A 23,981-nucleotide genomic window follows, 5' to 3' on the forward strand; every position below is an offset into this window, starting at 1 on the left:
TGAGAATAACTTTTGACTCAAAGTTTCATATCCCAATCAAGTTATTCAACACGTGTTTGATTACATGCAGCTGTACTTTTCCTATAAATCAGTTTGGATAAAGCGAATGAAAGCGAACACACGTCTCGAAATCCATTTGGACTCCGATCACTTGTGCGCGTTTCTGTCTTTCTTTTAGCCGCGCGCGTCCGGTGAGACCGTACCAAACGACAGAGCCTAGAGTCATTATTATTCTTTTTGCGGTTCTGGGATTCTGGGCAACCACATCGTGGTAAGCTCCATGCAATTTTGGCACAATTCTGCCAAATTTAAGGTGCGCGGATATTGGAGTGGCAACACGCATGCGTGATCAATGCGCTTCAAAGGTAGGTTAGGGCCTATTTGGATGGATACAGCTATAAATTTGGATATATATTAGCAGTAGATTATATATAAGAGTCTAGATGATGGTTATAACTATAGCTGGATTTTTTTTATCTTTAGAGATATATTATAAGGTGGTCTAAGGGTTCGCTGTGATATAATCACACTTAGTTGTGATGCATGACACTAAAATTAGAAAATACTCCCTCCGTTCCAAAGTATATGTCCATTTATATTTTTTAGATATACATAGTTTTTACTATGTATCTAGACATAACATATATCTAGATGCATAACAAAATATATATATCTAGAGAAACTTAAACAATCTATAATTTAGAATAGATGGAGTATATACATAGGTTTCGTCCGACTCAACTATTTTTTAAATAAAAGAAGGAAAAAAACAATCCTGGTGCAAACCGAGATAAGAATGTGTTTCAAATTAAATTACATGAGAAATTTTACTATGATTAGAATAAATAAGGGATGTTAATCACATTAAAATTAATGGTTAAGATATAAGAGGTACCTAGAAAAGGTAAAAGATTTGTGAGACCAGTACCAAAAAAAGTTGGAACCGGTACCCATATTAATTTAACTTTTAATTTTCACAATCAAATTAATGGCAAGAAAAATTCTGCACTAACAGGTATCGGAAGGTACCAACAAGCCTCCAAACATGGGCAAACAAACTTTTACTTATAAAAATCCCTCTAGAGAAAACTCTAAAGAAATTGAAGACCATTCGAACTCACTTCTTTTTTACAATGTCTTTACTTTAAGACGAAAGAACGACGACACGCGGCAATGTGCAAACCAACGGCTCTAAAAGGTGGTCAGAGTTATAACTGATAAGTGTCATTTTGCGTGCAGCACGTTAAGGCCAAATTAAAAATGGCGCCATATATGGAATGTCAGGAGAAGTTTTGGCAATGCAAAGGTTAGTTCCCCTTTGCCTTGAAATTTGGACGCGGAATAGCCCAAGTCTTCTCAAATAAAAGGGTGTAAAACGCATGTCAGAAAGAGGTTATATATATTGATCGGGACAGAGGCACACGGAACACATGCCGAGGTCTACCTTGTTGATCAACACGTCCGTTGAAGCGTCAGTATTATCACTTTACCAGTAAGTTTCTGTGCATCTCTGCCCTAGGAAAGAACCGAGCACACACGTCGATCACATGCATGTGTCACACGGACACCGTGACGAGTGATGATGCCCACAGGGCCGCGGTTGTATACTTAAGGCAATCTCAATGAATGTTTTAAGAGTGCCACATCAACAAAATAGAAATAAAACATGGATGTATCTCTTCATGTGTATCATCAAAACAACGTATGTGACATGCAATTAAACAAAAATAAAACTATCATTATTGAAAATGGTCTTGATGTTCTCATCAACCTAAGGCTACGACCGTGAAGGATCTGTGTGGGAGTTGTCCTAGCTATTAGGGTTACGTTATTTCTATTTTGTTGATGTACCCAGCTAGCTGAAATTTACGAGTTTCATGTGTGATGGTAATAGGGATATTTTATTTTGTATTTAGTTATTTGTGAATATTATTTCACCTTTCAAAAATAATAAGAATTACATATGTTACCACATGTCTTTTTTCTGACAAAAATTACAGATGACCAGACCATGCGTATTTTTAAAAGTAAGTAAAAGAGAGAACCTAGCTAGATCTTACTTCCAAGCTAGCGAATGTTCAGCATAACGCACTGGCAATTCAATTCTTCTATAAAATTTATTATGTGCTTTAAAATCCTCCCATCTGCTATAGTTCACCGACTCTCGTGTCCTCTCTAAACCTTCACCTAATAAGTGCTTGACTCACCAAGACAATGTTGTCAAAGAAGTAAAAAAAAAAGGGAACAGGTGTTGAGACACGAGAGGTTTAAATCACAAAAAGGAGAAACTTCATGGGTGCGCAGCCAATTCTTCTAGAAACAAGAGGGGGAAAATTGATGAAGACGTCATAAACTTTAATAGTATTAGGACGTGGCTACGAGGAGCGCGGGCTCTCCCGATAAGGATTGTTGGACAGCTTCATGTTGCAAATGAGAGGTACCAGCACATGCAAATCAATCTTAAATCTAAAAAAATCTATAGTTTTATAACTGTACATCCAAACCAAAATTAAATATGATTGCACCACTATGTTTGTTGCAGCAAGAATTTCAAACCAAGATCCTACTTAACTATATTTTGATTGGATGGTGAAGTCACTTTTTTTAAAATAAATAAATCTTACTTCTATATCATACAAATTAGTCATAAGTTACTTCCTATCAGTATACTATTTATAAGCTATACCCTTTCACGGATCATAAATTTGATTTTCATGTTGTAAGTTATGTTTTGGGGACCACAAAGCTAATTTTGTCTAATATTTATGGACTACAATATTACTAATTATTATTTTTCACAAAGTACAAAGATATTTTACATGCATGGATCACAAAGTTACTTTTTCTAATATTATGGTCTATAATATTACTTAATTTTTTAATCTTTATGAAGTACAAAGTTAATTCTCTTAATAAAGGATCGCAAATAAATAAATTTTTCTTTTTTGGAAATATGGTGGGATCAGACTTTCTATTTTAGGAGAAATTTGAAAGCTCACTGTTTAAGATTAAATGTAGAGTTCCCTCCATTTAGATTTTAGAATAGTATTATTACTGCAGCTTTTTTTCCTTAGTACATGGTACGCATCCTTTCTTTAACTTTTTTCAGAAGTCCCACCAAAACTCGTAAAGTGGAAAGAGGGCGAACAATCGCACTAGCAGCTTCTGTTGGGCTCAGGTGGTACTCCGTGGCTGTCACGTCTCGCGCGCCCCAAAAGTTGGGGAGATTACGCGTCAACGGCGCGTAAAACCGCGTCATATGAGGGACGACCACCGTACCGTGCCGTGTAAAACCACTTTCCTTGGTGCCGTCCGATTGCTTAGCGGCGTGAACGTTGCGTTGCGTGCTCAGCTCCCGTCCGGCAGGAGCCAGCAGGTGTGCGCATGCACCGCCGCACGCCACCGCCCGTCACACGCCTGGGACGTCGGGGCACACCCGGCCGGCGGAGTTAGTGAGCTGCGCGGCCTGTCGATCGCTCGCCTCGGCGGTGGTCAACGCGTCGTAATGAATACGGAGCCACGAGGGCGTGAGGTGGCCGCCAGACGTGGGTGGGGTGCTGGAGGCAGTCCATCGAGCAACGGCCTGGATTAGAGATATATCAATGCAAATCTGTGACGTCAGCATGCAGTATCTTGTTCCCGCGTTTGGTACAATACAGAATTTCTCAGTTGAAAACCCTGCTGTAAACAGTGACGGTATAGAAATTTCTCAGTGTTTCCCCTCTCCTTTCCTTGCTAAAATGAATATTCTAACGAGTGCGGTGTCGTCTATTTGTAAATATCAACTTTTTAGTTGTCTGCAAGTGAATTCAATTATTTTCTGCACTAGCAATAGCCACCTGCCATCATTTTTCCGAATATCCCTCGGCAAATTTGGCGGTATAGCATTATGGCACGATTAACACAGTACTTTGTGGAGAATTTATGTCCAGAGGTACCTAGAGTCATAAGAAACGCTGTCTTCAGCGTGTAGATAGTGGGTTGGCGTGAAATGTTGTGCGAAGGAAACATGCTATCAGAACTTTGATCATCAATATCATCTTGAACTTTTTTTTGTTCAACTTTTGGAAATGGCCTGTGTAGACAATTTCATCTAAACGTAGACTCAATGTACTAGCAGCAACCTTGCTACTATATATTTTGAATATGTTAGATACCAATAATCAGTAGTCAATGTACAGTGCCGGTTACCAGATCGATCCACATCTAAAATGACATTTCATTGTGATTGGAGGGAGCAGTAAAACTAGATGTATTGTAGCGATTTGCGGCGAAGAACGGTTCGACCCATGCCGTCGTCCTACGCTTGTAACCATGAGCTGAACAGATGGCAACAGCTAAACGCGGCGGCGAAGAAGTCCAGGTCCCTGGCGTACGCGACGGCGAACCCACAGCTCTGAGCGGCCGGTTGGCCGGCCGGGGACGTGCGCGCCACACATGGCGTCCCCTCCGTCCGTACGCACGTCATGCGCCGCACTCGTCCTACGGCCTCCGCCGCGAGACGATCTAATTAGCACTGTAATTACCATCCACCAACGGCCGTGTGCCCAACTGTAATCAGATGTGCGGCCGGTTATTACGGCTGTAAATCAGCTGGGTTTGGGCTTAGTTTCGCGGCACCTTCCTCCCGCTAAGCTCGTTCGCAGCCTTGCGGGCAATGCGAACTCTGCATCCCCATCTCTCCAATTTCGGCAGAATTCAGTTCGAATATCTTTCCCATTCAGTTCGAACGGAGCCGGGAAGCTTCCTTCTTGTTTCCCACGATCGATGAGCACCGCTGAAACAGCTATGGGCCATGGCTAGTGGAAACGGCTTCCAAAAATGGAACAAACCTGCTTCCTGACGGTTACTCTGGCGGCTTCCTGGCAGCTTCCTGACCGCCATGGCGACCGTGTCTTCCCCTCGCCCCGCCTCCGGTATAAGTTAGGTCCTCACCCCTCGTCTTCCTCCACCAGATCACCTGTCCATAAGGTGCCAGCATTCGTTGAAACCAACAGCAGACCGGGATCACCCGTCAGCCATTGCCTTGCCAGCGCCGCCATTGAGTCTGTCCCCTCCGTACTTGCATCCGCTGCGTTCACACACATTGGATAGATCATCTTGTGTGAAGCCGGGGGAGCTGATCCTTGATCCAACTCTCGGTTGATTCTTCTGCTTCTGCGTATTCTTTTCTTTTTTCGAACCGGAGTCGTCTTCGTTTCTGCTGGGCTCTATTGGTGTGGCACGCATGGACTGCGCCGCCGACTACCTGATCGCCGTGGGCAGGTCCACGGCGGATCCCATGCGGTGGATGAAGAAGTGGAGGAAGGCCGCCAACGTCATCCGGTCCTGCCACAGGCTCTCCCGCCTCGCGTTCCTGTCCGCCGACATCCTGCGCCGCACGGGCTCCTACGTCACCATCAAGATCCACGACGAAGATGCTGACGCGGACGCTGCCGGCACGTCCACGCCCGCCGGCGCCGCGCCGGTGGAATTCTCTGTCGCGCCCGACGACAAGGACTTCAAGGGCCTGGTCAAGGAGAAGCGCCACGACTGCTTCCGCCGCCTCGGCGGCGGCGCCGGGATCGCCGCCGCGCTGGCATCCGGCGCGGAGGCCGGCATCCGCGGCGACGAGGCCGACGTGCTCCGCCGCCGCGAGGCGTTCGGCGCCAACACGCACCCGCGGCGGAAGCCCAAAGGGTTCTGGCGACACGTGTGGGACGCGCTCAGCGACGTCTTCCTCATCGTGCTGCTCGTCTGCGCCGCCGTGTCCCTGGGGTTCGGCATCAAGGAGCACGGCCTCAAGGACGGCTGGTACGATGGTGTCAGCATCTTCCTCGCCGTGTTCCTCGTCGCGGCGGTGTCCGCGGTCAGCAATCACGGCCAGGCCAAGCGCTTCGACAGGCTCGCCAGTGAGTCCGACGACATCGCGGTCACCGTCGTGCGCGGCGGGCGGAGGCAGGAGGTCTCCATCTTCGACGTCGTCGTAGGCGACGTCGTGGTGCTCAAGATCGGCGACGTCGTGCCCGCCGATGGCGTGTTCCTGGAGGGGCACGCGCTGCAGGTAGACGAGTCCAGCATGACCGGCGAGCCCCACCCGGTGCACATCGACGCCGAGAAGAGCCCCTTCCTGGCCTCCGGCGTGAAGGTCATCGACGGCTACGGTCAGATGATCGTCACGGCCGTCGGCACGGACACTGCGTGGGGCGAGATGATGAGCAGCATCACCAGGGAGAAGACCGAGCCGACGCCGCTGCAGGAGCGCCTCGAGGGCCTCACCTCCAGCATCGGCAAGGTCGGCGTCGCCGTGGCGGTGCTCGTTTTCGCCGTGCTCACAACGCGGCACTTCACCGGCAGCACCAGGGATGAGCAGGGCAAACCCCTGTTCGACAAGCAGCACGTTACCTTCAACACCGTCTTCAGCGCGCTTGTCGGGATCTTCCAGCAGGCGGTCACCATCATCGTCGTCGCCATCCCGGAGGGTCTGCCGCTCGCCGTCACCCTGACGCTGGCATTCTCCATGAAGCGGATGGTCAAGGAGAACGCGCTGGTGCGCACGCTCTCGGCGTGTGAGACCATGGGCTCCGTCACCACCATCTGCACCGACAAGACAGGGACGCTTACGCTGAACCAGATGAAGGTAACCGAGTTCTGGGTCGGCACCGACCGGCCCGAGGCGGTGGCTGCGGTCAACGGCGGCGTCGTCAGCTTGCTGTGCCAGGGGGCAGGGCTCAACACCACGGGGAGCGTGTACAAGCCGGACAACGTCTCGACGCCGGAGATATCGGGGAGCCCGACGGAGAAGGCGCTGCTGTCGTGGGCCGTGACGGAGCTGGGAATGGACGCCGACGCGCTGAAGAGGAGCTGCAAGGTGCTGCACGTCGAGGCCTTCAACTCCGACAAGAAGCGCAGCGGCGTACTGATCAGGGACAATGCGACCGGCGCGGTGACCGCGCACTGGAAAGGTGCCGCCGAGATGGTCTTGGCGAGCTGCTCGGCGTATGTCGGCACGGACGGCGCGGCGCGCCAGCTCGGCGGCGAGCAGAGGAGGAACCTCGAGAAGGTCATCAGCGACATGGCGGCAGGCAGCCTTCGGTGCATCGCATTCGCTTACAAGCAGGTCGACGGAGAGCACACCAAGATCGATGATAAGGACCTGACATTGCTGGGCTTCGTCGGTTTGAAGGATCCCTGCCGTCCAGAGGTCAGGACCGCCATTGAGGCCTGCACGAAGGCGGGTGTCGCGGTCAAGATGGTCACCGGCGACAACGTTCTCACGGCCCGTGCCATTGCCAAGGAGTGCGGCATCATCTCGGACAACGATCGCGATGGTGTTGTCATCGAGGGGCACGAGTTCCGCGCCATGTCGCCGGAGGAGCAGCTGGAGATCGTGGACCGCATCCGCGTGATGGCGCGGTCGCTGCCCATGGACAAGCTGGTGCTGGTACAGCGCCTGAAGCAGAAGGGCCACGTGGTCGCGGTCACCGGCGACGGCACCAACGACGCGCCGGCGCTCAAGGAGGCCGACGTCGGGCTGTCCATGGGTATCCAGGGCACCGAGGTCGCCAAGGAGAGCTCCGACATCGTGATCATGAACGACAACTTCGACACGGTGGTGACGGCCACCCGGTGGGGCCGCTGCGTCTTCAACAACATCCAGAAGTTCATCCAGTTCCAGCTCACCGTCAACGTCGCGGCGCTGATCATCAACTTCGTGTCGGCGCTGACCTCGGGCAAGATGCCGCTGACGACGGTGCAGCTGCTGTGGGTGAACCTGATCATGGACACCATGGGCGCGCTGGCGCTGGCGACGGACAAGCCCACCAAGGCGCTCATGCGGCGCCCGCCCATCGGCCGCACGGCGCCGCTCATCAGCAACGCCATGTGGCGCAACCTCGCCGCGCAGGCCGCGTTCCAGGTGGCCGTGCTGCTGGCGCTCCAGTACCGCGGCCGCGACGTCTTCGGCGTCGACGAGAAGGCCAACAGCACCATGATCTTCAACGCCTTCGTGCTCTGCCAGGTGTTCAACGAGTTCAACGCCCGGGAGATCGAGCGGAAGAACGTCTTCGCCGGCGTGCTCCGGAACAGGATGTTCCTGGGCATCATCGCCGTGACGATCGCCATGCAGGTGGTGATGGTGGAGCTGCTGACGAGGTTCGCCGGCACCCAGAGGCTTGGCGTGGCGCAGTGGGGTGTCTGTGTCGCCATAGCGGCCATGTCGTGGCCGATTGGATGGGCGGTCAAGTTCATCCTCGTGCCAGACCGGCCGATCCATGAGATCCTGGCAACGAGGAAATTCTTCTAGGCATCCGTAGGGTAGGATGTCACTGCACTGGTTTTTTTTAAAATTTTTTTCCGTATGAAATCTTTCTAGGCAGGCATATACTGTATATATGATTGTTTCATTTGTTCTATGTTACATTAAAGAATCCATGGGCAATTCATGTTACACTGGAGAGCATATATATACATGTTTCCAAAAAATGATGAGCATATCGATTCTCATATCAACACATGTCTCAAGCTATGGTCTTAAATAAACACTACCAATCACATATTGCTGTGAGGTACAAAGGAGAAAAATATGAATATGGTAGAAAAGCATATATAGTAACTGCTAAAAGATGCACATTACAACCGGGGATAAAGACTTCAAGTATCTTCATGAATATTTTTATTAGAATATGAACAAGTAAGATATTTTTTTTTGATTATCTGTAGACCAAAAATTTATCCACAAACTAACTTAAAGAAGCTGACCTTGGGAAAGACCGTCCCACGGCTTTGGTTTAGAGGTAGCAGCCTCAACTCCTGTAAAGGCCCTGAAAGCAGTATACAACGAGGGACATTTTTTTAGGCAGCAACTGCCTTTTACCCATCGTCCTAGCTGGATGAGGATGGCCACTACTGGGCGCATCCGACCACGGCCCGAATTGTGCACCTGTATGCGAGGCCGGGAGCTTGCTATAGGAGTAGGTCTTTGTCGTTTTTACTTAATATTTGACAAAAAATATTCATGTTTGACAGTACCCAGTTCCTCACATATTCAATCTGCATTTATGAAAGAGTATCCTCATTTGTATATGCATTAATTTGATACAATTAGTTTTTGGAAAATATATGATAGCATAGCATACGAGATGAACCATATATGTCTGTAGCCAATCACTTTTCACCCTTTAATCTCGTTTTCTGACGGAGAGGACAAAGGCATGCTCTCATGTGCTGCGAACACTAGAAAATGAGCAAATTGGTCCGTAGGGCTGCAAAGGAAATGAACAGTTTTTCCTGCCGCTGGAATTTGCATAAGAATGAATTGACCAAGGGAACATGGCCAGTTGTTTGATCTACTCCGGATCCATGTGCATGTACTTTAGCAGTATGGGACCTGAATTTCAGCCTGGCGCGTAATTCTCATTCACACTGCAGGAATTATATATTAAGTGATCGGTATTAAGTATGGAGAGCAAGAAACTATGGTTGGACCTCTCTGTCTGTCAGTCATAAGATACAGCTTGTTTCGGATTTTGGGCAGAAAGACCAGGGCATTTCAGATTTGAAATTCAGGAAACGACTCAGACAAAGTTTCCTTACTGTTTGTTTCAGAAAAAGAACCTATCCGTCGTAGCATATGGCACTTTTATTGAAGACCAAATTGCTCCTTCAATTCCGAATGTTTGGCACATGGATCTGGGAAGTTTCAGGTTTGAAAGGCTGAAAAGAAGGTTAGACAATCTTCCTGAATGTTTCTTTCATAGGGTGCTTTGCAATCTGAATGGGTTTGCCACTTTACTTTATGGATTCTGGATCGTTGGATGCATACATTATGCTTGATTCAGGGAAACAACTTTTGACAATCTTATGGCGCATCAGTTCCTTCCTATCTGGTATCTGCTATGCACTTTTCCATCTTGTCGTTTTCAGGTCACTAATCTTTTTTTTTTTGTGAGGAGGTCACTAATATTTCTTTTCACGGATCATACAAAATGAGGTTTAAACATCCTTTACTAGCTTATCCAGCATGATCAGACTGAATGCGATGCAATCTTTCACCACCCAAGAACCTGTCGCTGTTGTTCCGCCAGCCGAGGAAGGGAGACGTATGCCAGAAACGCGTCAACGGAAGGTCGACACCAAGCTCTTTGGATCTGACTGGGTTCACTAGCCCAAGCCCAAGTAATAGTTTAGCCCACTTTACTTTCTGGTTGGAGTGCCATGAGGATTTAAGCTACTCCATGCGTGGAGACGGGAGGAACTGATCTGTATGGCAAAAAGAGCCGTGCGCTGTACACCACCTGGAGTTTGACCTGTCGCAGAAAGTGGAACTCGGTAATGCTAGGGATCGTCCGATCCGTCGCATGCTCCAACCACTGTCAAAACCGGCTCCCGATGCACAATCTCTCTATATCTCTCTCCCTCTATCTCCCGTGCAGGTTGGAGCGTCGGGAGGAGCTGCTCCGACCGCTGCTCCCCGCAGGGGCGAGCCACGCCAGCCGCCGTGCGGGCTCGAGCGCCAGGGCACGACCTCGCGTTGGCTGCTGTGCGGGCTCGAGCGCCGGGGCGCGGCCCTGCTGGCCGCGCTCCCCCCGCGGCGAGGGTGAGCCGCGCCGGTTGCCACTTCCCCGCGGTTTCCCCTGCGCCTACCGTCGGAGGAGCTTTGGGCGGCGGCTACGGCGGGCAGCTCCAGACGGCGGGCAACAGGCGGGGTACACGTGGTGGGGGCTGGGCCTTCGCTCCCTTGCGCCTTCCCCGCCCCGATTGTCGCTCCCCCGTTAGGGTGAGCTGCGTAGGCCGCCAGAGGAGCTCTGGGCGGTGGCCATGGTGGGTACATTCGGGATATTGCAGAGGAAGAGCGAAGGCTATGGTAGGGGAGCATCGGGTGGCGATGTTGCAATAGGTATATCATGATGTTGCAGTAGAGATTTTAGGATGTTGCAATTGGTACCTTATGGTGTTGCAGTAGATATTTTTGGATGTTTGAGGAATATTGTATGAAACATGTGTTCGATGTTGCGGCGATAATTTTTTTCTTAGAATACGATGTTTATATTGAACTATTTTTTTATATTTTTTTACTGTTGCAATCTTAAATTTTCTATATTTCAGATGTTTTATTTTGATGTAGCAGCAGAGCATCCGATCCATCGGATGTCCGGACGCTAGCTTGTAATTTCTTTATTACGTTGGAATAATTGTATTGAGAAATTCTCCTTATGATGGGGCAAATGAGGAGAGTAAATGCTCACTGTGAGCAGCCCCTCATGTAAGGGAAATAGATTCTATGTTATGGGCCAACCTTGGGTGCATTTAGCACCTAGTATGCTGCCTTACGAAAGACGGAAGAAGCCTCTGGAAATAGAGAGAGAGGGAGCTACGAGATTTCAGAATAGAGCCTCCAAATGGAGAAGAGAAGAAAGGGAAGGAGAAGATGATTGGAGAAGCGATCTTGCAAGGGAACAAGACGGATTCGTCGTGAAGGTTGTGAAGGTTCAGATCCACATCCTTGGTGCCTCCAATATGTTTTTCCACCATCTATTGGTGAGGTCCTTCTATACTCGAGTTTGTAGCACCAAATCTTGTTGTTGCTGTCCAAGATTGTTGTTGCTGTCCAAGATAATGAAATCTTGATGTATGTGAGCCTCTAGTGCTATCAAGAGAGAATCTTATTGTAATCCCACAAGCATATAGTGGAAAAAGATTTGGCTGGCTTGGCCCGTGGTTTTTCCCCTAATTTGGGATTTTCCACGTTAAATTTGGTGTCTCATGGTTGACGTGATGCTGCTGCGATTTACTCCATAATATGTGTGATGCATACGGTGCCCTATGTGAATAGGTTGATATCTTGGACTGATTTCTGCTACCACTGACTTGCTGCGTTAGTGTGGTTATCCCAACAAATTGTTTCGGTTCATAAGAAAATTGTTCTACATTCATAAAAAAGACGTTTCATAAAAAAATCATCCAAACATATTCAAATGTAATCTTGTTTTGAAGATTTATTCACAGCGAATGCTATGGTGCAATTAGATTTTAATTTGAATATATGATTTAAAAAATACAATTTTTTTGCTTGCTATATCGTTTTATTTCTTCTAAGCCACTTGCCTAGCTTGTTTCGGCTTCTGCGATGCCTTCACTGCCAATGATATATGTGACTCTTAACGGCGCCCCTGTAAACCGGCGTTGGCAGGGATAGCCGTTGCCATCGCCTAGGTGAGCGAAATCCTAGTTCCCGTGCTATCGATACTTAATCATAGAAGTACGGTAACATCATCATATTTCTAAAGTTGACGGAACCAACATGCATCATCTTTGCGAACCTAAGAACAAGGAAGGGGAGGATGAGAAATGGCTACACCGAGGGTCTGTTTGGATCCGGTTGACTAAAGTTTAGTCCTATCGTATCGGATTTTTGATATCAATTATGAGCATTAAATATAGGTTAAATATAAAACCAATTGTATAAATGGAGGTTAATTCACAAGATGAATCTATTAAGTCTAATTAATCCATCATTAGCATATGTTTACTGTAGCACAATATGATCGAATCGTGGACTAATAAGGTTTAATGGATTCATCTTGTGAATTAGCCTCTATTTATACAATTTATTTTATAATTAATCTATATTTAATATTTCTAGTTGGTGTCCAAGCATCTGATATTACAGGGACCAAAGTTTAGCTCCCCACATCCAAACATACCCCGAATCTTGCTAGATGCTGTATGCGAGGGATTAGGGACTGGTGTTACACGCACGCATGTTAGCCTAGAGCTAATGATGAATTGGCCAGAACCTAACATTCCAACAGATTTAAATCTTAATTCATACTTTTTGGAATATTAAAAAATACCACCTCTTAAATCATATTTTTGGAATATTGAAAAAATACCACCTGTTATGTTTTCAAATTCCCTCTATTTGTGTTGATCGTCTCTGTATATTGCGCTTGGTCTTTTATGTGGGTCACTGGCTCCAACTTGTGTGCCCTTTATACAGCAAAGTTCATGTCCTCATGATGATCTTGTGGCCCTACATATACATACTAAGGGCAATTCTAAACCCATAAAATTTATGGGTAGTATCTACATTACTATATTATCAAGATACAATTTTTAAAAGCTAAACTCTACAACCCATAATATTTTACCGTGGATTCATATTAAACTCACTCTCTCTTCTCCGCCTATCATATCTGTGCTTAATGTATATATTATGAAGATACAACCTCACTTCCAATGCACACCTTGTAGAGCCCGTTTGGGAGGGCTTTTACTGGCTTCGGCTTCACATATTTTATGCAAATCGAGACAATAATGTAGCGTGAAGCCATTTTGTAAGCCGGGTTAAAATGAACTAGAAATCGAATGAAGCCATATTTTTTTTGCTTCACCAGCTTTGGATTCAGCGGTGAAGCTGTTTCGGGATAGCCTTCCCAAACGGTTCTGTAGTGCGTATTGGTTTTCGTATTGACACTGAATTTTGCATGAGATCCGATTTTTTCCTCTCTCCACTCTCATTTATTATAGCGCCATACAAACTAAAAAATCATATATGGTATATAATTAATGCTATAAAATCATCCTACGTGGTGAAGTTTGTGGACTGACATAATATAGGGATCCATGCTGCAAGCCATTTATTAGATGGTCAACAATGCAACGGAGGGAAACTGGGAATTCGCAGGCATGCATAAGCACTTTTGATTATAAATCAAAGCCATCCGACTTGCGCTTCCAATCATTTCAACCCATGTCGCTTCTTCGATTCGTTTCCTTTTCTGAATGCTAGTGTATAAATATGTACTATTACAATATCAAGTATATGAAATAGAAGTCCATTTTCCAAGACTCAAAATAAAGCAAATTTTTGACCATATTCATCACGATCTGCATTAGTGCAGGTCACACTTAATTGAGCCATGGATCGGACAACTGGGTACAGTAGTATTGGCCAGAGCAATGGTTGCACGCCTCACTGCTACGAAAAGTATTTTTATGTGCAGATAAAATTGTATTTTTAGAGGAGCGTGCGGTACCTGTCCTTACTTTTCGCAGCTAGAAATGTTATTTTTAGGAGCGGATATTGGGTCCGCCCCTAAAAATAATTTCTAGGGCGGATCATGCTATGACCCATCCTTACAAATCAATTTTTAATAAAAAAAAAAATTAAAACATCAAAATAGAAAAGAAAAAATATTGCAGTCAGCTAGAGCATTGTCAGATCCGAAACCACGGAACTGCGCATATGGTGTACATATTCTAGGATAAGGGATGAGACAAGACCCATACCCTACACCAGTTGTAACTATTCATACAGAAGTAAGACTAGTTGGAACAAAAAGAAACTACCCGAGTAGTACTCGGGTAGGATTCCTGAGCTTGTATTTGGTTAGGACTTCCATATAACACTGTCCCCGGACTATATAAGGGAGGGTAGGGACCCTCTCCAAACATTACATCATCTAAAACAATACAAACCACCACACAGGAAGTAGGGTATTACGCTCTCGGCGGTATGAACCTGTCTAAAGTTTTGTGTTTCTTACAACTTCAAGTTCCTGATCTCGGCGACACCCCACCTATAATCTACCAACTCGGGGGTATCCCTCAGTGGGCTTGGACATTAAACATCTAGAGCTGTCGTAGGGATATTCATCGAGCATCCACCGGAGAACTCGATGGCATCTTTCGACTTCATTAGCGCTATGCTCGACGAGGGCACAACCTTCATTTTCGGCTTCTGGATCTATATCACCAATGGTTCGGGTGGCTTCAATAGCCATCTAGCAAACTCCATGGAGTCGGAGACCCTGCAGCAACTCAATGCAGCGATCTCGATGAGTTCATCGGCAACCTCGACGAGATGCTGCTCCCTGACCTAGCCAGGGAGATCGAGGAGGAATCCGCTATCGACGCGACTTCGACTCATGTTGCACCAGGACTTCTCGGGTCACAGTTAATTCGATTTGGGGAAGAGCGTACCCGACTCCTATTCGGGCTACGCAATGCGGATTCTGTTTACCAGGAGCTCACTCAATCTGAGTTCCTCTCCGCATTGGAAGAGGACTTGGATAAACCTACTCAAAATCGGAGACGAGGGAGCCACCGCCTATCGGGAGGCCCCCATTTTTGACAAGAACTCGGATTCAGATGATGACTCCAAAACCTTTCCAGGTTGTCATCTGGGCCTGATTATAACCTCAACGTCGCAGGACGGTTCGTGTACTAGAAGGGCATGGAGCCCTTTGAGCTACTTGAATATGACTCCCGCCTTGTGGCTTTCACACAAGAACTACCTTTTTAGGAAGGCAAGCCTCTCTCCCCCATTGCAGAGGAGGGAGAAGGCAGGACTGTACTCGTCGACCACAACTCCAACAGAGAGTGTTTGCCGCAACGTCACATCTACATGGCCTCCCTCCACGAGCATGGCAAGATGACAAACCAGGAAGATAGTACGACGATGAACTACTCATGGACGTCTCCACTGACGAGCGCACGACAGATGCCCCTCAAGATGAAGACGAGGAGCACAGGAGAATCCGGAGGATCAAGAATGCCAAGCTTGCCAAGCGTGGGCAGAACTCGGAAGCCCGCCATGGAACCCACCTCACCACAGAAACCTCAATGGTGCCTTTGCTGTAGGCGATGATCGCCAGTACAACACTCCAATCGGAGACTGAGAGGCTGCTGCATCTGATGCAGCGCGCCATCGTTCAACTGGATCAGCGGGACCCATGCCGTCGCTGCAGCGCAGCCGCTCAAGATCGGAGCGTCATGCAAGCTCCATCGCCCGGGTTAGTCGCACCTAGGAGGAGGATCCAACCCTCGAAGGAATGACAACCGCCACCACAATCAAGACAATCGGGGTGGCCACGTACACCAGCACGCCCAGCAATCCGCATGCGGCCATGCTGACCAAGAAGTCCAATAGCCTACACGTCAGTCGGGCAACCACCAGGTCACAAGGCCTCAAGCCGGTGGTCACTCTGCTGGAGGCCACGACCACCATGGAAACCTCCGCGACTTTCCTACAGTCGACCTAAGGCAGAAGATCAACAAAGGCCGTGACGCTCAAGACATCATCGACTCGAGACGCCGCGAGCGCGGCGGTGATCCACGCGATGTCGACGATAGTGATCGCTTCCTAGCTTTCACTTGCAACATCACCTCCTGCGACTGCCCAAGGGAGTTCAAGCCAGTCGGCATCACCAAGTACGATGGCAAACAAGACTCACGGCAGTGGATTGCCTGCTACTCTATCGCCATTGAAGTGTTGAGCGGCTCCAACACGACCAAGTTATCTACTTCCCAATGATGCTGGAATCCGCATCGCTCACCTGGCTCGAAAGCCTCAAGCCAGACTCCATCAAATCCTGGGAGGACCTGAAGAAAACCTTCACCGACAACGTCTAGGGCTCCATGCTCCATGCCGCCATTACTTGTCACAGGTCAAGTAGGAGGAGAATGAGACCCTAAGGTCCTACACCAGGCGTTTCTTCGTGATGTGCACCACCATCGTCAACATCACCGACGAGAACATCATCCACTGCTTCCAAAACGGCCTTGGCTCAAAGAACATCTATCGCGACATTGGCCGCAATCGCCCCAAGACTGTCCTGGACCTTTGCAACATGATGCAGCGATGGGCCGACCAGGAGGACGAGGAGAACGAGCTCTTCCCCAAGCGCAACAATGGCAACTGCTCTTTCAAAAGCCAGCGGAACTACTCGAAACCCTCCCGAAAGCGCATGCCAGACCATGAAGTCACGGCTGTAGAGCGCAACTCGCGTGGCAAGAAGTTAGAGAACCACCAGGATCAGTTCGAGAACATCCTGCACAAATAATGCTCGATGCACCCAAAGTCCAAGCACACACTCTTCCAGTGCATCAGCCTCCGCAAGTCCCTCAACGCACCTCTCCCTGATTAGGATGAAAAGGGGAAGGATAAGGACGACGAGGAGGGAGACAAGTCGGGGGCATAGGGATACCAAGATCCTAAGAACATTATTAATGTTATCTTTAGCAGCGATGATGGCTTCCCAACCAAGCGCGGGCAGAAGCTTACTCTACGCGAGATCTTATCTGTCAAGCCAGCCATACAGCGGCCCTTGAGATACAGCGAGGTCCCGATTTCTTTCTCTCGAGAGGATCAGTGGATGAAGTTCTCCGAGCCAGGAAAATTCCTACTTGTTCTGGATCTTGTAGTGGCCGGCTCACAGCACACCTGAGTACTCATCGATGGCGGGAGTGGCCTCAACCTGCTCTTCGCGAGTACTTTCAAGAAGATGGGGGCTAGACATCTCCAAGATGCTCACCCCAAGCAAGGCTCCGTTCTACAACATCGTTCCAGGAAACGTGGCCACACCAATTGGTTCGGTAACACTGCCTGTTACCTTTGGGACAAAGGAAAACTATCGTACAGAGTACATCAGTTTCAAGGTGGCGAACTTCGAATCCTCATACTACGCCATCCTTGATAGACCTGCTCTAGCCAAATTCAAGGCTGTACCCCATTACGTCTACCTGGTTCTCAAGATGCCGAGCAAGACAGGGGTCCTCACCTTCCACGATGACTTGAAGAAGTTGTACGACCGCGATCAAGAGGCAATCAAGTACACCTCAACTACACGCGTGCCAGAACCTTCATCTCTAAGTCTTCATGGCTGCGCAACAGCTCTCTCAGTCAGAGATGGTTATTCCAGCTATACTCCCATAGAAGAAGCTGGGCCAGTCAACGGTGAAGCCCAACACCAGCGACGTCGGTGTGAAGATGATCCAACTCCCAGAGGGTGACTCGTCTAACATAGAACTTATCAATGCCGGGCTGGACAACAAATAGGAACTCGCACTCGTCAACTTCATTAGGGCTAACCGAGATATATCTTTGTGGAAACCACTAGATATGCCAGGAGTGCCCAAGGAGTTGATCGAGCATTGCCTAAAAGTCAATCCGAAAGACTCCCCCAAGAAGCAACGACTGTGCTGTTTCTCCCCCGACAAGAGGGAGGCCATCAAAAAGGAGTTAGTAAAACTACTCACGGCTGGTTTCATTAAAGAAGTCTACCACCCAGAGTGGCTAGCTAACCCTGTACATGTTTTGAAAAAGAATAATAATGAATGGAGGATGTGTGTGGATTATACCGATCTCAACATACGCTGCCCGAAAGATTGTTTCACGCTCCCATGCATCGACCAAGTCATCAACTCCACGGGTGGCTGCGTCCTGCTCTCTTTCCTTGATTGCTACTCGAGCTACCATCAAATTGCCCTCAAGGAAGAAGACCAGATCAATACAACGTTCATCACCTTGTTTGGAGCATACGCCTACAAGACTATGTCCTTCGGGCTGAAGAATGCAGGGGCTACATACTAGTGAGCCATCCAGTTTTGCCTCACTGATCAGCTACATCGCAATGTTGAAGCTTACGTGGATGACGTGGTCGTCAAGACTAGAAAGCACGACGAGTTCATCTCCGACCTCGAGGAAACCTTCAACAGGTTGCACAAGTTCCGGTGGAAGCTCAACACAACCAAGTGCGTCTTCAGCGTACTGCAAGGGAAACTACTCGGTTTCATCATCAGTCACCGAGGAATTGAAGCCAACCCAGAGAAGATTATTTCCATCACAGACATGGGAGCTCCACAGACGATCAAGAATATCCAGAAGCTCACAGGGTGCATGGCGGCTGTTAACAGATTCATCTCATGACTTAGGGAAAGAGGATTACCTTTCTTCAAACTTCTCAAGCGGCAAGACAAGTTCCAATGGACAAAGGAGGGGGCATAGGAGCTGGAAGATCTCAGGCATTATCTTCAGTTGCTCCCCATCCTCACGGCTCCATTACATGGCGAGAATTGACTACTATGCATTGTCGTGACTACTCATGTCATCAGTACAGCCATCATGGTGGAGTGCCTCGAGGAAGGCCATGCATTTGGTGTGCAGCAGCCGGTGTATTTCGTCAGCGAAGTCCTCTCTAAATCCAAGGTTTTCGTTACCCATCAATTCAGAAACTTCTCTACGCTATACTCATCGCTTTTAGGAATCTTTGCCACTATTTCGATGAATACAAGATCTCAGTTGTCACTGATTTCACATTAGCGGATATAATCCACAATCGGGATGTCATTGGATGCATCTCCAAGTGGGCAGTGGAACTGGGGGCTCTCAGCATTTACTTCAAGCCTCGCATCGCCATCAAATCGCAAGCACTAGTCGATTTCATAGTAGAGTGGCAAGAAAGTCAAGTTGCAGCTCCAGCCAACATGCCCGAGCATTGGTCACGTACTTTGATGGTTCTCTCAAGCTCGGAGGCAGCGGCAAAGGAGTTCTTTTCATATCTCCAACATTCGAATAACTCAAATTTGTTTTCCAGATACTATTTGAGGTCTCCAACAATGAAACCGAGTACGAGGCATTACTGCATGGGCTCTGCCTGGCAGTCTCTCTTGGCATCAAGCGACCACTCGTCTACGCGTCTGCTTGCTAGTAGTCCAACAAGTCAACAAGGAGTGGGACATCAACAAATAAACCATGGATGCATATGTTGCTAAGATACGCAAATTGGGGAACAAGTTCTCGGGCCTGGAAATCATCCATGTGATCCGGGATAATAACGTGGGGGCGGACGTGCTCTCGAAGTTGGGCTCCGATTGAGCAAAAGTTCCACCAGGTATACTCATTCACCAATTACATCACCCATCGATCAGGCAACCAGATCTTATGATCATCGATCAAGGTTCATCCGAACCTAGTTGAGAGGTCGTGATGATCGAGGTCGACTGGCGGGTACCATTCATCGACTTCATCAAAGAACTGAAGCCACCCCCACGCATTGATGAAAAGAGCACCAAGGCTGCACGCATCATATGGCGGAGCAAAGGGTATGTTTTGGTCGGTGACAAGTTATTCAAACGTGGTTTAGCAACTGGCGTCCTTATGAAGTGCGTTCTCGTTGAGGAAGGCAAAGAAATATTGTAAGAAATTCATGAAGGAATTAGTGGCAATCATGTAGCGTCAAGGACGCTAGTCGGGAAAGCATTCGGGTCTGGGTATTACTAGCCAACAGCTTTGGCTAACGCTGAAGATCTCGTTCATCGGTGTACCAATTGCCAATTCTTCGGCAGGCATGCTCACGTCCCGGTGCACAACCTCATCACCATACCACCGTTCTTGCCTTTCACTTGTTGGGGCCTGGACATGATTGGGCCTTTGACTATAGTGCCAGGAGGTTTTACCCATGTGTTGGTGGCCATTGACAAGTTTACAAAGTGGATCGAGTGCAAGTCGATTACAAAAATCTCCACCGATCGAGTAGTCAGCTTCATCTGCAACATCCTGTACCGCTTTGGCTTCCCCAATACTATCGTCAAGGATCTGGGATCTAATTTCCACTCGCATGAGTTCTGAAAATTCTGCGAGAATAGCTCTATTGAAGTAAAGTATGTCTCGGTTGCTCACCCGAGAGCCAATGGCCAGGTTGACTGCGCCAACAGCTTAATCCTTGATGCGCTGAAGAAAAGACATGACGAGAATAGCAAAAAAGGGGGGGCAAGTGGATTCATGAGCTCTCCTTGGTTGTCTGGGGGTTTTGCACTCAACCAAGCAAAGCCACAGGTTAATCGCCATTTTTCCTCATCTATGGGTCAGAAGCTATCCTCCCTACGGACATCATGTGGAAGTCTCCAAAGCTGGAGATGTATGAAGAAGGCGAAGCTGATCAGGCAAGACATCTGTAGCTTGATTCAGCAGAAGAACTCAGATGCAATGCCTTATTACAGTCAGCTCGCTACCTACAAGGCATCTGATGCTACCTTGACTGCAACGTATAGGAGAGGTCCTTCAGCATTGGCAATTTGGTCCTCCGTCGCATCCAAGATGAGATAGGGCTTCACATGTTCAACTCGCGATAGGAAGGGCCCTTCATCATTACCAAAGTTACGCAACCAAGGTCGTACCGACTACAAGATTCCGATGGACAGGAGATACCAAACTCGTGGAACATCGAGCACCTATGTCGTTTCTATCCCTAGATAACTTGTACACCAAGTTCTCAGCTGCAGTGCAGCATGTTTATCAATAAAGAGTTGGTTTGATCTTCAAACGACTACTATTTGTCTCTAAGCTAGACTACATAACTTGGGGGTTTCGGCCACAAGTACTAAACAACGCGTTAACTACGCCAAGTCACCAGAAGTACTCGGGGGTTGTTGCCACTAGTCCTTTCTGCACAACTACTTTTACACTTGCCTTACGGGCGGAAACGCAAAGACTACTTGTGACTGACTCCGACTATTTTGAGTACTAGCCTAACGGTTTGTAGGAACCAACGCCATGAGCCTCCAGAAGCATTGCCTTCTTAGTAGTTCTGCATTGGGCATCCCACATTCTTTGTCTAAGTCTTATGATTTTTGGTATTACTCTACGAGTAAGCACACCGAACACATGAACAGGCAACGACAAATAAAACATATATACATGATTACAACACGGACATGTTGTTTAGCGTTTACATATCACGCTCACTCCTACTCCAGGCTATCTATTAACTTTTGAGCCACTAGCTTTGCTTCCTCGACAAACTCTGAGAATTCTCCTCAGAGCAGTCGGTTGTCATGCCATCTGCTAGTGGACTCAGATTGGCCTTTGGCTAGTGGACTTTACGAGCCCAAGGATGTGTGCTACTTAAGTTCTGGTGGTCTCCGAGATGTATCTAGAAATCTTCTATGGGGCTTCACGGAGTCACTCCAGCAGCGTCCTCTCACTGATTACTCCCTCTTCTGGAGGATCCACCATGTCCACGACTACTTGTGCTGCACCCTTGAGCTCTCTAAGTTCTTTATCTTTAAGCTCCTTCTCAGCGGCCATGTCCCTGATCTGTGTCATGCACTCTACGAGTTAGGCATCATCAGCGTGGAGCACTTTGATCAGCTTCTCTGCATCATCTGAACGACGATGCACAAGATTCTTCAAGTCAGTGATCTCATCATCCTTATTTCTTATGATACTATTAATTTCTGCAAGCAAAAGGAGACGATGAAGTACTCATACGAGTTCAGATACTACTTTTCATGTATGGCAAAATAAGATAAAGCAGTTGATAGAGTATCACCTCGGTGAGTCTTGGCTTGCAGTTTGTTCTTGTTCTTGAGATCTTCAATCTCCTTCTTCAGCAGCCAGACCTCTCGGGTACGCTCCTGTTTTATGGTGTCGAGTTGATTCCTCAACTCGAAGTTCTTGTAAATTTTCTTGCCAATCTGGTGATCTTTCTCCTGCAACTGGTTTAATCCATCTTCTACAGCTCGGAGCTTGTTCGACTTCTTCTTGGAGCGGTTGGCCAGTTCCTGCCCAACAAAAGGAAACAATTAGACAACATCAAGCACGTTGATAAAGGCAGTCATCTCCAGTCTAGGAAGCTTAACGTGGAAAACTTATACAGATAAACTTATACAGATCCTTAAATGTATCCTGGAACTGCTTCAGGGTTGCTGTGGTAAGCATCGGGTCTTCAATCAGCTCACGCATAACGGCATACTGCCACTTCAGTGGAGTGACCAAAATGCCGCCTAAAGAAGTACTCACAGCACCATGTTGTTGAGGTGCAGGCTGCTGCTGGATATATTTTACCTCACCCATAACGATCAGAAGAATTCAGGCAAAGAAGATCATACGGGCGAGGGCGGCTACATCAACTTACCGCGGAAATCGCTGGGGACTCCTCTTCGGCTTCGGTCCTCTCCCTCACGGGTATTTCGAAGGTCGGCCCCTCTGGCCTCTACGACGACAGGTTCTAGGGGCTCCTTCGGCACGGATAACTTGACGAGCATGGTTGTCACCGGTTTCGCACTCGATGCTATGGCAGAACCGCCTGAATTATTCCGGCTTAAGTGCGCTTGTCATCGCTACCCAGGCGATACTAACTCAACGCACTTCAGACGGAAGTCTGTCGGGTCTCCACCCGATGCAACCACGGTTCAACAGGATCGAAGCAGGTTTACCTCGCACGAAGGTGAGTTTACAATTGCACACAACTCATCAACTATTAAATCATAGGATATTAAACATTATTACAAAACATTCAGACTTAAAGTAAACTTATACAAACATTGTTAAAATGACAAGCTAAATAGCTTGTCCAGGTTCACAGCGGAAGAAAAATTAACGCGCGACTACACTCGTCGCGGAGGTGGACATCACACTCAGCCCGAAGTATGGCGTCATTCAGGAGGGTCATTGCCAGCCGGGGACGGATCCCACTCCACGGACCAGCCAAATGGAACAGAGTTGGCCATGCTGGACTATCCGTGGGGTTCTCAAAGGTCATACCTGAAAAATTAACTAGCAAGACTGAGCATACTAATACTCAGCAAGGCTTAACTGCTTCATGGTATACTTAGCCATGTAGCTAGACTCATGAAGGCATGTAATGGTTCTGGATTTAATTTTAGCTGAAAAGCAACAAATAGTATGATCTACTTTCATGTTTTAGCTTACAGATTCTAGTCTTATTAACCATTCTATGTAAACACCTATTCTAGACAAGCAAGGTAGAGATTATCATTCATCAAGATTATTCCAACAATAGTTACTGTTGTTACTCTATGTGGCAGAAGGAATAAGCAGTCTCAATCTCCGCGAGAAATGGATGATTCTAAATCGAATTTCCAAACATTGCAAGGGTAAACCTAACTCACACGCTTGGAACATCCAAAGATCGTTCCGAAGCAACCGTTTCCCTCATTTTCCGGGTTATGGATCAGGGCCACCACAAGCGACTGTAGGACCGTACGCACATCCAATGTGCAGGACGTACACCTGTAGTGCGACTACATGATCGTACTCCTATCTGCTACACAAAACATACTCCCACACGTCGGTGCGTGTGTACAACAAAAACAAATTAATCGAGTGGTGGAGACATGTCCATTTGCCGGGCCAATCAGGTACTAGGCTTACCGCTTTACCATATTTCACGGCATGTGGCTAGTACTTTCAAACG

At 47.6% G+C, this 23,981-nt stretch overlaps 1 protein-coding gene across 1 annotated transcript; it reads left to right on the top strand.

The window, feature by feature from the left end:
• Positions 1 to 4,535: 4,535 nt before the first annotated feature.
• Positions 4,536 to 8,408, top strand: LOC112876109 (calcium-transporting ATPase 7, plasma membrane-type-like). The gene has a single exon (XM_025940153.1). The coding sequence runs from the start codon at positions 5,228 to 5,230 to the stop codon at positions 8,282 to 8,284; it is 3,057 nt and encodes a 1,018-aa protein (XP_025795938.1). The 5' UTR covers positions 4,536 to 5,227; the 3' UTR covers positions 8,285 to 8,408.
• Positions 8,409 to 23,981: the final 15,573 nt, after the last annotated feature.

The sequence above is a fragment of the Panicum hallii genome, chromosome 9, assembly GCF_002211085.1.
Source record: "Panicum hallii strain FIL2 chromosome 9, PHallii_v3.1, whole genome shotgun sequence".
NCBI classification, from domain to species: Eukaryota; Viridiplantae; Streptophyta; class Magnoliopsida; order Poales; family Poaceae; genus Panicum; species Panicum hallii.

Excerpts from the sequence above, each read along its gene's own strand:
- LOC112876109 (XM_025940153.1), top strand. The coding sequence starts at position 5,228 with ATGGACTGCGCCGCCGACTACCTGATCGCCGTGGGCAGGTCCACGGCG.